General features: G+C 46.2%; 2 protein-coding genes across 2 annotated transcripts; both read left to right on the top strand.

The window, feature by feature from the left end:
• The first annotated feature begins 9,053 nt into the window (after window positions 1–9,053).
• LOC135384902 (uncharacterized) lies at window positions 9,054–11,729 on the top strand. Its single transcript, XM_064614084.1, has one exon. It carries the CDS (start codon window positions 9,054–9,056, stop codon window positions 11,727–11,729), a length of 2,676 nt encoding a protein of 891 aa, XP_064470154.1.
• A 1,028-nt stretch (window positions 11,730–12,757) lies between these two features.
• Window positions 12,758–14,679, top strand: LOC135384901 (uncharacterized). The gene is made up of 2 exons (XM_064614083.1): window positions 12,758–12,858; window positions 12,960–14,679. The coding sequence occupies exons 1-2, from the start codon at window positions 12,758–12,760 to the stop codon at window positions 14,677–14,679; spliced, it is 1,821 nt and encodes a 606-aa protein (XP_064470153.1).
• Window positions 14,680–16,417: the final 1,738 nt, after the last annotated feature.

Below are 16,417 nucleotides of genomic sequence, written 5' to 3'. Positions count from 1 at the left end.
AGGGGAAGATTATGTAGAGAAGTGAGTGAGCATTTTAAAGGTACTATTACTAAAGGTGTTCTCAATCTGTGGAGAATTCCCAGGGTGGGAATTTGGGGATATCATGGGGGAATGACATCTTGTAACATTCTCCTCCAATGGGGTCTTGCGAGCATTCTCCGTAGTACCATTTACAGGACATCTTCGCCAGTAATGGTATCTAATGATGGCTGCTTTATAGGCGCACACGGTACTAGAAGGGCTATCTAGCAGTAAAGCTGCTCGCCACAAACGATACTTAAAAAAAATACTCGGAAGAAACAATAAAGTACACCTAATGGTTATGCGTGTATTGCTTTTGGAGTTAATATGGACGGGGTAACCCTTTTGTGAACGGCGAGGGGTGCGGGAACCACTGTATTAGCATAATGCAAACACAAATAGATTGTGTGTTCTTTATGACTATGTCTCGTATCAAAATATGGATCAACACACCTCCTCAAAATCTTCTGACACAGCATCCTTGGCAGTAAGTTATATCGAGGCAATGCTTGCACAGCTTAGTACTCTCACAATCAGGGATAGGAGCGTAGACTCCATGTCATGTCAGACAGCCATGTCATGAATAAGGCCCCGGATTTCCGCGATTCCGCGAAGTATCGTGGAATCCGGAATTCATTCAGTCCTTCATTTGGCACGGAATTTCACGGAGTCCCTTATTTTTAGGGGTGCGCGGATATTCGAGTTGTCGAATTCGAATCAAATATCAATCACTCAAAGTATTTCATTCCCGAATCGAATACCCAATATTCGGATTTCCGGTTATCCTAGTATTCGCAGAATATGAACGACACCCCCGAAAATGGGCTTCACCTGAGGCTTCCCTGCATGGGGTGCAGCATGCTTTACTAAATTGCTCATGCTGCAGGACCAACGCAGACATATTGTAGTTTAACTTAACATAACGTAAGCCCAACTTTATTGTTCATACTCCACCTGAGGAAGTGTCGAAGTCCATCCCGTGTGCAGTTTAGCGGTGGCAGTGGGGGATTTTGATTTGATGTTCGGGAGTTTGCCTTTAAAAACTCTTAAATAATGCCTACAGCCCAGAAACAAAAAGGGTGTCCTAGAGGTGTAACTTCCACGGGACATATGTTGTAAGCTCCTTCGTATAACCTTCCCATAACGTTCCTATAAACTCTGTAGATGTCAAAATGTCTTTCAGCAAGCATAAAATGATTGCAGGCGACGGACAACATTCTTTGTCTGAGGAGAACACAATATATCATGTATGTAATGCTGAGCCACAACAGTGCTTCGAATCTGTAATTTTGTAAAATATTTTTTCTTCCCATATTATCCAAGAAAATGAAGTGTTTTCTATTTCAAACAGCCGTTGACTACTTGCCACGGAAAATCGCGGAATTTACAAGTCGGTGCCTCAGAATTTTGAATTTGCCGCAGCAGAAAACCAGGGGCTTTAGTCATGGAGCACAGCTACCTCCCGCGTAGATACCTTATTTGCAATATACCTCATCAGAGAAAAAACAAAATGCAATTACTCTGGGGGGATCTATGTATTTTGGAATTACTCTACCGCATATGGCTAATCGCAGCGTTTGTTTCCTGGAAGTGGTTTATCGGCATAACTTTCCTATGAAGAGCTAAGGGCTTGAAGAGGTGAGAACATTGTTATGCAGTATGCATCAACACGACATGTAATGCAAGAAAAGCTAGTTTACGGACACACGCACGATATTCCCTGCGCTTTTGAAGACTTACACGATCATTTTTGCATTACGCTCCCGCTCATACGTGAAGGCAGTTGCTGCCAACGTTATGTAAACAGTACCTTCAAGTGGAAATTAACTCATCAAGGAAACGCAAGAATATGTTGCTCCGGCGTCTTCCCTGGCGATCTCGCAAGCAGCGAGTTCGAGAGCCAAAACTGAGACCTGCCAAACTGGCGTCTAAGGTCGTAGCACGCGCGTCGGGGCAAACGAAAGGTCTTGCCAAACTAATAGAAGAAAAAGAGAGCTGATAGTTTCATTTACCAACATATCTGAATTTCATTCCCCACCCCCGTGTCAGAATAGATCTGGACTACGTTCGAGCAACATAGGCAGTCACCTTCGGTATCCTGTCTCCTTCACAAACGAGTCCTCCAAACTTAACGCCCGCAAGCTTGATCCATTTGGTAGTCATTGCCATCCGAACAAGTGCTGCTGTCACTGGTTTCCTCGAGTCTACACAGTAGCACGAAAGGTGCCAATAAAGCCGCCAAGCGAACTCTTTTTGACATCACAGCAGCCGAATCGCGAAATCAAAACAACGACATGCAAAACCACGCAAAACCCAGAACATGGCAGCCATGGCGGAAAAGAAACACTCCACTCAACAGAAGCTGGTGAAGTCACGTGATCGGAACCAGATTCGCAACTTATGGCGTTGGTGAGAGTACACCAGAGCGCTCCGAGTTGAAGGAAAGGGTTCCAAATGAATCAGTCGAATGCAGTGAAAGTGCTTTCTTTCGACCAGTCGAAGACTAAACATCGCTCGAGAGCGACCTGAAGAAATCAGTCGACAACACCACGAGTCTACCTTATGAACTCCATACGAAAGTTCGTCTGCATGTGCAAAGTGTGACCTTCTGCACAGCGCTACAAGTGCAGTGAAAACATCTGTTCCATGGTGATAAATGACGGCTCCAAGAGTCTCGTTGTAAGTAACTATACGGCGCAGCAAGGACGGCCTGCGAAAGATTCGAAGCGTGGATGGCTACTTGAAGGACAACTGTAGTATATCGAAATACACTTCTATAATTGAAATAATGAGCACGCCTTGTAGTACAAAGAAAGTAAATGCAAGCAAGGTGGTACAGGCAAGTTCTTGCTAACATTGCCCTGAGTCTGGTGGGTTATGAATAAAGGACAAACGCAACGTCTCATCCGTTTGTGCTTGTCCAAATTCAGGGAAACGTTACCAATAACTAGAGTATGCTTTCCTTATGTCAGCTTTGGATTAACATAGCAAGCCAAATAGTACATGTCGCATACTTTCCTATATCACGAAATTTCTGCTAGAGACTTCGATCCTTATACCTGTTTGCGTCGAATAGTGCGAGCACCACTGCTGTATCTCTTCGTTCATCGATGACACTCGGAAGAAAGCCTTTGTAAGAGCACTCGTCGATACTCACCAACCTTAACAACTGCAGTTCACCAGCAAACGAGCTTGATTTTTCTGTTGTTGCGGGCTTGACCTTAAAGTCCCAACGTAACTGTGAAAAAAAAAAAAAAAAATACTGATCATGACTTAAAATTTATCTTGAATCTATCTGATTATTCAGTATTTGTCATAGAAGATCCATAAAAGAGTGAACAATTTAGTAAAAAGCTGATAGTGTTCGCCTCTGTGAAGTGAAACCTACTGCCAGTGAAAAGCAAAACACGTAGTGTATCGAAGTAAACAAACATATGAAGCTTTGTGCTATATCGTTGAATTCGAATGTGGCTAGCAGGGTATACAGGTGCTAGCATGGTTAGCATGGTATACGTGGTATACATGGTGTACAGAGCGAGGACAATCTTCTCAACAAAAACAAGTGAAAACAATTAATTGAAGTATAATTGAATTTCGCAAAATATTTGAAAATTTCCCACTACCTTCGGTATGTCACAACATAGCACAGTTTCCTTTGTTTCAAATGAGTTGTTCCTTTGGCACTTTTTCATTCTAAATTGCGCAACAGCATAGTGAAAAGACATCGGAATGATTAGGAACACGATGCAAATTATAAGAATTTATTGCGAAACCTGTGCTTCATCATTCATTTCTTCCCACCAAGTGGTCGAACAGCTTACTTTTAATGCGTTTGCACTAGGAGTGTCAAAATGAAAAAAGCTGTATGTATGTATGTCCGTGTGTGAGATGGTGAAGCCTCATCGAGCGGTATAAGTGGAAATGTAAAGGGGATATAAGAGGATAAATGTAAATGGAGGTGAATGATTTGAAATTGAAGCAGTCGGAGGTAATTAAGAGTAAGAAGTGAGAGCAACTGAATGTAATTAGAGTTTTTTTAATTCCGTGTTAGCGCAGCGAGGCAACTGTGGCTATGAGTGGCGTACAGACGTGGACAGATGACAGCAGGAAGGGTGGGGGACAAGGGGGTTAGTGTGCGTCCTGGGCCGACTTCAGGGGGAACTGTGCCAACATTCGTCTGGAAAGTGTTCGGAAAACCCAGAAAAAAATCGCAGACAGCACAGCCGGTGACAGGACTCCAACCCGTGTCACCTCCCAGTCTTGGCGTGGAAAGCGATCAACCTAACCACTGTACCACGGGAGCTGGTTTAACTAGAGGTAATTAAAGGCAACTAAAGCAAGAAAGTTGAGTTTAAAGGTAATGAATGTAAGATATATCTAATTAAGAGAAATATTAAATGAAATTGAAGATTACCCAGGGTAACCTCAGGTTACCGTGGGTAATTTAATGTAAGTAAAGGTAATTAACGTCAATTAAAGGGAAATTGAGAGTAATTAAAGCAAGTAAACGTAACACAAGAGAATTAAATGAAATTTAAGGATACCTCATTTAACCTGCAGTTACCTTGGGTAATTAAAGGGTAATTGTAAGTAATTGATGCTAATTAAAGGTTATTAAATTGACTTACATGTAATAATTGAAAGTGTCGAACCGGAACTCAAATGTAGAGCGCAGGTGGACAACTGGAAGTCAGGTTAGAGCGGAAGTTGAGAACCGGAAGTCGAGTAGGATCGGAAGTGGACAATCAGAATTTGGGTTTAGACGGGAAGTGGATACCCGGAAGGCAAGTTTGGACCGGAAAAGGCGCTGCTAACGCATTTCTCTCGCACTTACCGTTAAATCGCCACTGAATTTTTTGTAGATAGGGTGGGGCGGGCAGTTTTCTTATGTGAAAGCGAGTTCCGTCAACCCAGCGAATATAATCTCACTCACGAATACTTATCACACATAAACATAGTTTTGCCTCACATTCTTGCAGGGTGTAAAAAAAATTCAGGAAGACGTCTTTAGGATGCAGTCTTTGAAAGCAACGACGACGAATCGAAAGCTCAGTGCACAGAAAAAGTTCTTGGCTAGAAAGTACATATTTAGAAAGTGGTTTCATGTACACATAAGACTTCGAGCAACTCTGTATTTTCATGTTATAGTTAAATGTTAGTCTTCACTCGGCATGCTCGTGATCTTAAAAAAAATTTATCCCTTTTTACTATACTTCTTTATGAAATACAAATCGGAACTTGATGTTCGTACATTAAAATGATTAGGTAATATGCATACTGACTGAAATTTTGCACCTTTTCGTTTACATGTCCCCCGTCAAGGAGAACACAGAAAGTGTAGAAATTAGTGAATGGTGTGCAAATTGCACAACAGTCCTGAATTTTTTCTTGTCATTACGACGAATACTTAGAATGTTCTAACTTGCTTTCACATGTGGCCCTCTTTGTGTCGAAATTAAAGACAAATCTAATGTTAAATTTGAATATGATTCTTCTCCAGTAAGCTCGCTACAACAACAGCCTCCGGCCATCGCAGTCGTAAAACCGTCCTTCTCACCCTATGCACAAAATCTCACCCTATGCGCTGAGTGGGAAAAACTGAATGAAGGAGCACCATGTTTTGGCAATCGTTTCGTATAATTTCCATCGCGTTCCCAATTACTTCGATGTCTTTGCAAATGTTTCCGTTTTGTGTCTTGTGTTGATGTTCAATTTAGAATGAAAAAGTGTCGATATTTTTCTACAAACGCTTCACGTGCATTTTAACTAAAGCAAATTGTTCTATGTTGTGACACCCCGCTGGTAGTTACAAATTTTTAATTACCTCGGGCGTCGAGCTCGTAATTCCACTTGTTGTTGTTGTTGTTAATGATGATGATGATAGGAGAAAAAAATAGAGATGTGACCCCGCTCACTGCGGGACAAGCTACTTCAGGTCTCGTAAAAAAAAGAGAGAGAGAAAGAAACGTCTAAAACGACGAGAGCTTTGGTATGCTCTTAACTAAGGTGATGAGTGAGCGCTCTGCATCCTGACGATGAATCGCAGGTCATTCGCCCAGCACTTTCACGACGTCAAAGGATCGGTTATCAAAACGGTCCAGTGATCTCCGAAGTTGTAAACGAGCAGTTCGAAACCGCGCACAATCGAGAAGAATATGTTCCGAATCTTCACGCACACCACACGTTGAACACAACGAGTCGAGTCCAGTTTCGATAGATATTTGGCTTTCTTCGGACGTCATCGGTGAACAAAGAGATAGAGCAGTAGCGCTCATATTATTCGACGCAACCAGATATAGGAATGTCCCTAACAAAAATGTCCCGATAAAGGCAAATATGCCAGACCCAGCTTCGCTAAGCTGATCCTTACGATAGAGTATTATATTTCTTCGAAAGCTGGACAGAAGTGAGACATACTCGTTCTTTATATTATCTAAGTGTTTATTTTGACAGAATAATTATTGCACGCTTTGATTCTGTTCATCAGACATCGGTTGATATTAACATATTATAAAGTTTGTAGTAAAGTCAAGCTTTGAGATGTTGGAATATGATTGTTCCCCCATGTGTAATTAAAGTAGATAGTGAGTTGTTGAATTCGGACAATAAAAATATTTTCAGGTGTACACCTGTGTATACTTCTTTAGATAGCGGATATAATAGCAGCATGAGAGAAAGGGGAGTCGGCGGGGACGACGAAGCAGTCTCGATATTGCAAATAGCACTCAGTAAAAATAGGTTTAGTGCACGTCTGTGTACTATTCTTTGCATGTACATGTCTGTAGGCATGTGCAGTCGGGGCGAAATCGCGACGATAAAAATCGCGATGGTGCGTCCCTATGTCGGCAAACTGGTCAAATCCCACCCCCAGTATGCTACTTGCAGTTTCGTCGATATTTGATTGCTGCAGATTCCATTCGAAAGAAGGAGGTTGGTTCGTAACAGAGTACGCAAAGCTTTCCGCAGGTCTCGCTTTTGGCCTGAGAATAGTTTGTAATCAATCACCTACAAAATGAGTTTTGAATTATCTTGACAGTAGTGTTCGAAAACCCGTAAACATGTTTACGGGCTTCCGAACAATGGAATGCATGAAATATGAGGCGAACGCCTGCGTTGAACACATTCACGAATAATGCCCTATGAAATCGCCCGCATTCCGCAATGTAGACAAACATGTGATGAAAGCGCGCATGGGCGGCTGTGTACGTAACGCCCGGGTATTTTTTTATAGCAAAATGTTATTTTCACTTATGGTCGAGTGTGTAAAGGCGTCCTTTGTGACCACTGCGTCCTTCAGGGGCATAATTTGGGAGCAATGGCAAGTTTCATCTACACAAGACGCCTGTGCGAATTTGGTAAAGCTTCATACTGCGCAATGAAGTCACACGAGTAGGCTGCACGACTGCGCCCATGGCTACAGTCAATCAAATCCGATGCCATACGATCCTATGCGACGGAACGGAAAGCACTGTTTACGCTGAGGCTTTGTTTCGCAAAACCGATATTCTGTGTCATGTGCAAGTCATGTTGTAATTCAAACTGCAAAACTCGTTCGCAAAGAAATCCCAACTTGCTTATGTTGGCGCAAAGGGGGTGGCTATGCAGGCACTTCATGTGTGACATCAGATACGGAAAAGGCAACATGGCGACGGCCGCGAGTCCCTAATTGGAACTTTTTGTTATAACCTCTTTTGTTGAACTACTTTTTGTTATAAATAAGTGACGAAGTGCAGTGAAGAATCTTCATTGCTGGTACAGATGTGTATCACCTTTCGAAATATCTCAATGACTTTGACGCTACGGAGTACCGGCGGTGATGCGCTTTACGCGTCCCCCATGAAGCGTCTCCTGCAGAAGCTCATATCGTCACTATGCTTGCTGCTTTGAGGAACATGTCTGATTTGTCGTCCAGATAACAGACGATACTCGTGGGCAGTAAAGCGGTGGACTACCCCAACAACACACTGTCATCCCAGGGATATCCTAAGACCATCATGCATGGACGGGGGTGACATCCCCAGGACGGCGAATCTGATCCTCAAATCATCCTAACATGTCATTTTGGCACTATACGTATAGCATCCCCATGGTATCCTCAGATCATCCACAGATCCTACGTGAGGACAACTTGAGAAGAGTGCGAGAGCAGTTCTAGGATGAACCATTTTTATATTCGTATCCTTTTTTCCGCATGCACACTTAAGATCAGAGAACCCATATCAATGTTTTTTTATTGCACAGAAAACAGTTGCATACTGATTCCATACATCTTGGTTAACTGCCGCAATAAAATCTTGCTGTTCGTTTCCAGTACGTTCCATAACCGACAATATGCACAGCGGTTTAAAAAGAAATAAGAAAGTAGAATAGAAATAAAAAAGAGAGAAATATAAAAGACAGAAAAAAGTCCGACGAACCCACTCCGAAAGGAACAGACACAAACACAAACAGATTTATTGCTTATTACGCGACCCTCCGTGCATTCGGTAGCCATGCCCGTCTGCGACACAAAACAAAGGGTGAGCTGTCCATGTTTCGTTCGATTACGCAAATAAAAAATAAAAAAGCGAGGAATTGATTGAAGTATTAGTTCTGTATCACTGCAAAGTCTATGTTTCTTACTCCTTTTGGTTTGAGATATTCAGGTAGGACTTTTGAAAGTCAAAAGCAGTGCGACAGAATCGCACGTTCCTGTCCTTTCCACAAGACATTCTCCATGTATCATAGACAGTCATCCTTTTCGGAGGCAGATAATTTTACGTTGGAGCACCCTTTATTTGAGAAAAATGTCAATTGGGTCCAAGGATGGGCCAAAAACACAAAACGATATTGTTGAGGAAGATGACACAATGACGTCACTACGCATCATCCTCGTGATCGCGCTTGAGCGAGGGTTTTCATTCCACTTCAGTTTGTTGCATTAAATGGACATCTCTTCTGTCACCTCTGTGGCTCCTTGGCTTTATTCCACATCTGGTGCCGAAACCCGGGAGGCGATTTTGTGCAAGGATTACTGACTGCCATAGGTTGTCATGGATAACTTGGAACGACTGAAGAAGATGCGAGCTTCCAGCCGAGCGACTGTGACGCGTATCATCAACGATTTGAAGACCCTCATAGCTACATCGCCCCACGATCCTGCTCAGCTTACTGCGAAGCTTACGTTTCTCGAAACAAAAGCATCAACCTTGACTCAGCTCAACCAAGAGATCCAGGCCCTTATCGACGAAGCATCTTTGGAAGCAGAATGCGATGCCTGCGATCAGTACTCGGAATCTATTATCACTATCTCGGTTCAAGTCCGTGAAGCTCTGAACACCGCTCTCGGTGCCACGAGACTGGCATCCGCTCAGGTCGGCAGTGCTCCACAGCCTTCGTCTGCTACATCTCAAGACGTGGGCCCTCCTGCAGACGGCGTCAAATTGCCGAAGTTGCGGATTGACTCCTTTTCTGGTGAGCTGTCTCAGTGGCAAGGTTTCTGGGATCAGTTTCGTGTCAGTATTCATGAGAACCCCAGACTTTCTAACGTCACCAAGTTCAAATATTTGATATCACTCGTCACCGGACCCGCTGCTCGAGCGATAGAGGGGCTATCACTCAGGGACGAGAACTACGTTACGGCCGTCGATATCCTCAAGACACGGTTTGGCAAGACTGAGCTTTTGGTGAGCGACCACTTGGATTCTTTGTTCGACTTGCCTCCTGTGAAGTCTATTGATGATATCAGAAGTTTGAGAAAGTTCCATGAAGCTGTTACGGTTCGAATTCGGAATCTTCAGAGTCTGGGTGTATCACGAAGCCAATATTCGATTACCATTTTCCGGACAATTCTTCGGAAGATACCTTCACCACTTGAGTTGGAATACTACCGTGTGAACAGAACCGACTCTGCAACCGCCTCGGCAGCCACGTCGACGGCCGATGATCTGTCATCACTTTTGGATTTCCTTGAAAAAGAAATTGAGTTTCGAGAACGGGTCCGCAGGCCGACAGCTTCGTCTAAGGAGGATACTGCTGATCGCCGCAAGACACCCCTTTATCCTTCTGCTGCTTCTTTAGCAGCCAGCGCGACGGCAGCGGTGTGTGTACTCTGCAAGTCTAAGGAGCATTCGCTAGAAGCTTGTACAGCCCCACTGACCGCAGCGGACAAGAGGAGCCTATTGCGTCGGGAAGGACGTTGCTTTCTGTGTGGCAAGCGGGCACATTTGTCGAAGGATTGTCGCGTCTGCTACAGACTTCGTTGCCAAAATTGCAATAGGCGGCATCTCACACAGTTGTGTCTGGAGGGCCTTTCCGCTTCGTCGTCCAATGTCGCTGTTACTCCAGACATCGTTACGACATCTCCTGCTCCGTCGTCGAGCGCGGCAGTGGTTCAGGACATCGTCACGACCATGTCCTCTGCCCCACATGCTCCCAAAGTGCAGCCTGAACGGGAAATTCTTTTGCAAACAGCAAAGGTATGGGTACAGGGCGAGAATGGCCAACGACGCCTGGTGCGAGTTCTGCTCGATGGCGGCAGCCAGCGCAGTTTTATCCGCAAGGATATGTCGGCCAAGATTGGATGCACTGCGTTGCGTACTGAGGACTTGCATATTCACACCCTTGGAAATGTCGCTCCCTCTCGTACTACATACCGTTGTGTACAAGTAGTACTGTGTAGCCAATTCGCTTCTCCTGACCGGGACCCTGCAGTTACGATCGAGGCACTTGAATACGAGCAAATATGTTCGAACAAGCTACCAGCCCTTAATGAAGATCTCTCAAGGCAGCTGAAAACCATGGGTCTGGACATTGCTGACGAACCCACGAAAGCCACCTGTGACGTTTCGCTGTTAATCGGCAGTGATTTTTACTGGAAGATCGTCACCGGCGCTTCCGTTCGGTTATCAGAACAGCTGGTAGCTGTTGAAACTCTTTTCGGGTGGACGCTACAAGGCCTGTCTGCGAACGCCTCCAAGCAAGACGGTTCTATTGGAGTAATGCAGATTGGGGTACAATCTGGAGACACCGTCAGCGATATTGACTCCCAGCTGCGTGCTTTCTGGGAACTAGAGCATATGGGCATTGTCCACCGCGAAGAGTCTAACCCAGATGACGACACTGTGCTCCAGCGATTTGGTTCCTCGGCATCGTTCGAAGATGGTCGGTACGTAGTACGTCTGCCATGGGATGAAGAGAAACTGCATTCGCTGGGTGACAACAAGGCCTTAGCAGTGCAGCGCCTCCAGGCCATCACAAAGAAGTTGTTGCGGGACGAGTCACTGCTACAGGAGTACGATCAGACTATACGGGAGTATTTGAATAATGGTCATGCAGAGCGCGTTACAGACCCTGAAGTCAATTCGGGACCGGTCTACTACATGCCGCATCACGCTGTAATTAGAAGAGACCGGGAAACCACCAAAGTCCGCATCGTCTTCGATGCTTCATCGAAGGCATCTGGTTGCGTTTCGCTTAATGAAGCTCTCCATTCTGGACCTAATCTGAACCCGGATGTGCTGGAGCTACTCTTGCGCTTCCGCACTTACCCGGTAGCCCTTATAGCAGACGTGGAGAAGGCTTTTCTACAAATTGTATTGGATAAGCACGACCGGGACTGTTTAAGATTTTTCTGGTACGCTTCAACCCCCCACGTGAAAGAGCCTTTACCTCCATTAGAGACCTGGCGAATGACCAGCGACGAATGTTTGGCACAAGTGGTGCAATGAAGCGCATACACTTTCTCGTATCAGGATTCCGCGAAGATTCATTGCCACGGTGGCTTTTTCTACGGCGGCAAAGACATTGCATGTCTTTTGCGATGCCAGCACGCAAGCCTATGGCGCTGTCATCTACCTCGTATCATGCAACAGCACCGGGCATGCGGAAGCAACACTTGTGCTCGCGAAGACTAGAGTAGCCCCGACGAAGACAACTTCACTGCCACGGCTCGAATTGATGGGCGCAATCTTAGCCGCGCGTCTTTCCAGCTTCGTGACAAACGCCGTATCGCTTCGTGAGGCAAGAGTCCTCTTTTGGACAGACTCAGAGATTACCAAAGTGCAAAGTTGGGGTAGTTGGTGTGACATTACTAGTTTAGGCTGCCAAGGGGGACGTCGGACAAAGTAGGAGACACGACAACAGAAACAGCTTACTCTCAACTGACGAAATTTAATGCAAGGAACAAAAACATCAGAACTACAAGATATGATGACGTCAACAGCAATGACAGCAGGGTTAGCACACTCAAATGGCGATATCACGATCTGTGCGACTGTCAGTTAGATAACCACATTCCGCAGAAGACAAGGCTATTGAAGGGGAGCTAACACAATCGGGACCATGCTGAAAAATGTTGAAGGCCTCGTGTATCTCCCTCACTGTCTGATTGGGATGCTTGGCAAGCGTGCACGTGCGGTCAAATAACGGTGTACAACCGCAATCCCTTACATGTAGTGCAAGGTGACCACTGGGCGTGTTTTTTAGTGCAGCCGCATGTTCAAGTAACCTAACATTAAGGCACCTTCCAGTCTGCCCTATATAGTACTTGCCGCAGGTCAAAGGGATTTTATAAACCAAAGATGTGTCACATTTTACGAAAGGCCTCTTATGCTGGACTTCACAACCCCGGCGTGGCTTGGGGTTATTGAGTCTGGAGCACAGCTGTTGTAGCTTCACCGGAGCGGACAGGACCACTGGGACACCATGTCTTTCGGCTACTTTCTTGATGTTGTGCGAAATTTTATGTACATAAGGAATGCAGACTGGTCTTCCTTCGGGCCGCCTCCTCTCTGTGGTCGAGGCCTGCCGCATCTCGGTGATGAGGGTTTCTGACACAGATTGGATGAGGGTGTCCGGGTATCCACCAGCTGCCAACTTCCCCAGCTGCTCAACTCAGAGATTACTCTGCACTGGATTTATGGGGCACCCACTACATGGAAGCCGTTTGTGGCGCATAGAGTCGCAGAAATTCAGTCGATTACGTCTCCTGACCAATGGAGACACTGTCCGGGACGGGACAATCCCGCTGATCTTCTTACAAGGGGAACGTCTTGTCTTCACATCGTGGACAGTCCTTGCTGGTGGAACGAACCGGAGTGGTTGTGTGACAAGACTGCGTGGCCTCCCGCTTGGCACACGCCCACCGAAGTTTCGCCTGGTGTACACCACGAAGCAAGACCTGTACACGTTTGCCTCGGTCACACTACCGTGAAGAGTCCCCCTTTTGAGGTACTCAACTACAGTTCATTTTCTAGGCTGCTGCGTGTCACGGCGTGGGTACAGAGGTTCTTACACAACTCTCGTTATCAGCAAACCAACAAAACGGGAGCTCTAACTACCACAGAAGTAGAAGCTGCAAGGAGATACTGGATAGTGGTGGCACAGCAGCAGTCTTTCGGCCATCAACCTACCGAGCATAAGTCTCTTCAGAATACATCCGTCTTCCGCGACGAGCATGGTATACTGCGCATGAAGGGCCGCCTGCAGTATGGAGGATACGCAGATTCACTTAAGCACCCCATAATCATCCCTACGGATCACCCAGTCACCGCTTTGCTAGTGATGAGCACGCATACAAGGCTTCTCCACACAGGTGTTCAAGAGACTCTAGCCGAACTCAGAGAAGAATATTGGGTCATTAGAGGTCGACAGGTCGTCAAAAGAGTCCTCCATCAGTGTCTTGTTTGTAAACGCGCCAAGGCTCGCGTCTGTACTGAGCCAATGGCCCCTTTGCTGTGCGATCGGGTATCTCCCTCACCACCATTTGAGGTAATTGGCACGGATTATGCAGGACCACTTTATTACAAGTCATCCACTGGTGGAGCATGCAAGTCCTACATACTCATTTTTACATGCGCCGTCACGAGGGCCATTCACCTTGAGCTCACGAGGTCAATGTCGGCCGAGGATTTCATGCAAGCGTTCAAAAGATTTATCGCGAGACGTGGCGTTCCGCTGAAGATCTATTCTGACAACTTCCTCACATTTAAACGTGTTCGCCGAGACCTCACCCTGGCACGGCTGTCCCAGGACTCGCAAGTCACCGGGCTCCTTACATCGAACCGAGTCACTTGGCGTTTCATTGAGGAGCGTGCTGCCTGGTGGGGAGGGTTTTGGGAAAGGTTGATCCGCAGCGTCAAGACCTCCCTCCGCAAGGTTTTGGGAAAGAGCACGCTGAGGTTCGAGGATTTAGCTACGGTTGTCACTCAGGTGGAAGCTGTCATCAATTCGAGACCCCTCACCTACATCTCTGAAGATCCAAGCGACTCCGAAGCGCTTTCACCTGCTCACTTCTTGGTGGGGAAAAGACTCACAGCCCTTCCAGCACCCCGCCCATTGGATGCGGGCAACTCGACGTCGGGTGATCTCCGAAGACGCTGGGCCTACCAAGAAAACCTGACCGCCGTTCTTTGGGCGAAATGGACCAGGGAATACATCTTGTGCTTGCGATCGGCGAATATCTGTCCGCCATGCTCTTCGACTGGCGTCAAGGTTGGGCATATCGTACTCCTCGCTAAAGAAAATGTATCCCGAGTAGCATGGCCTCTGGGTCGAGTCGAAGAGGTATTCGTCAGTGCAGACGGCAGAGTACGGTCATGCCGTGTAAGGTTGGCGGACGGGAGGATGTTAACCCGACCAATTCAGCTGCTTTACAGGCTGGAGGGCGACACTGCGTGAGCTTCGGAATTGTTTCGCGGGGGAGTGTGTTGAGGAAGATGACACAATGACGTCACTACGCATCATCCTCGTGATCGCGCTTGAGCGAGGGTTTTCATTCCACTTCAGTTTGTTGCATTAAACGGACATCTCTTCTGTCACCTCTGTGGCTCCTTGGCTTTATTCCACAAATATGTTTACTCCACCAGTTTGGTCGGTGTTTCCGGAAGTTATTCCGGAAGTGGTGTAGCAGGTAAACTAAACAAAGTAATATTTCTCGTCCCGCTATCTACCCACAGGGACGGGCACAGGACGTACCTGAATAACACTTCACGGACAGTCCTCCAGTGTCATCCTCAGGACGTTCTGAGTATACACCTTGAAGGACGAGGACACGATGACACTGTGGGGACATCCTGAGGACCGCGTTTGTTCTTGGGGATATGTTGTCCCAGGTGAGGTATACGTCGGAGGGAAGAATCTGTTGTGCGTCGGTTGCGGTGCAATGTTTTATCGCAATGTTGCACCCATTTCGTCGTTATTTGTTTAAAATCTGCCAGCTGGACATTCCGGTCGGCACAATCTTCAACTTATCGTTATCCCATAACATGCGTTAAATGCATCACTTCGGCCCGTAATTTGCCACGAGCTCTTGCGCGAGCCTACCACAGCGGCTTTGGAGCGCGCGAACTTTTAATGTAACTATGGCGGGCTAGAAGGCCGCCATAATGTAACGATAACGATCTCTGTGTGAAGGTTGTAGATTGGGGCCCAGCTCTTCCTGCATGGCAGAAGCTGACACGGTGCGTCCCATTATGAACTGCCATCGACACATACCTACTCGTGATGCACTCTAGCATCGCCTAACTCGCATGGGGTGTCCTGACCGTTCCCTACGGACATTACTGGGCACTACGTAACACAGTGGCGTTACAGCAGCGATACTGAACGTACTTACTAAGTACGGGACTTATCAGCAAGCTGTAAGCAGCTATGGTGGTGGTGCTGATCGAACCGCTTGCCGTAGGCGGGCACCGTCACGACTAAGCGTGGCCGACTGGGCAGTGAACAGTAAGGTGGCAGTGACCAACAGCTCCACTTGTTTATTTATACGCTAATTGTCTCACGCAGCGCTTCCGCTTTTTCATTTTTAGTTTATTTATGGAACAGCAAGACTGTACCTTACTCTGGCTACTATTTCCCCTCTCACAAGAAACACATCACACCTTTGTGAGACCTTCTGTTTACTGAATTTCATTTCATTTGTTGAGAGCCCTAAAGACCCGAGGGCATTGCAGGGGACGGGGGGATGCAAGTACACAACAGGTACACTGCACACGAGTATATATATCATGCACAGAACAAAGAGAACGAAGGAAATCACCACAGACAGAGAGAGGGCCAAAACACTGCGCATCACGTACATTATACTGTAATGCGTGAATTATTAAATATAAAATAACAATTGGTGTCGCACCCGAGGTGAATGAAGGAACGACACTCGTTACTCCGTAATACGTCAAAGCTCACACAGGTTTGCAAAGGACGCACAGTAAACATTGTGCACCAAAACACAGACACACACATACACGCACAAAACAATGCAAATGAAATAGATGGGGAGGTGACCGTCGCAGCGGGTTTGTTTTCCTGGTGGGCGTCGGTTTACTGGGATACCCGAACAAGCGAAGCATGATAACAATTGGAAACAGTCCTGCTTATTTTTTTGCCTAGTGTCATCGGCTGCCTTTTCCAACGA

The sequence above is a fragment of the Ornithodoros turicata genome, chromosome 2 (genome assembly GCF_037126465.1).
Source record: "Ornithodoros turicata isolate Travis chromosome 2, ASM3712646v1, whole genome shotgun sequence".
NCBI lineage: Eukaryota > Metazoa > Arthropoda > Arachnida > Ixodida > Argasidae > Ornithodoros > Ornithodoros turicata.
The sequence above is the reverse complement of the archived record's forward strand: the minus strand, read 5'-3'. Positions and strand labels throughout refer to the sequence as shown.

Excerpts from the sequence above, each read along its gene's own strand:
- LOC135384902 (XM_064614084.1), top strand. The coding sequence starts at position 9,054 with ATGGATAACTTGGAACGACTGAAGAAGATGCGAGCTTCCAGCCGAGCG.
- LOC135384901 (XM_064614083.1), top strand. The coding sequence starts at position 12,758 with ATGCAGACTGGTCTTCCTTCGGGCCGCCTCCTCTCTGTGGTCGAGGCC. Across the intron at positions 12,859-12,959 it reads GATTGGATGAGGGTGTCCGG|AGTCGCAGAAATTCAGTCGA; the intron begins GTATCCACCAGC and ends TGTGGCGCATAG.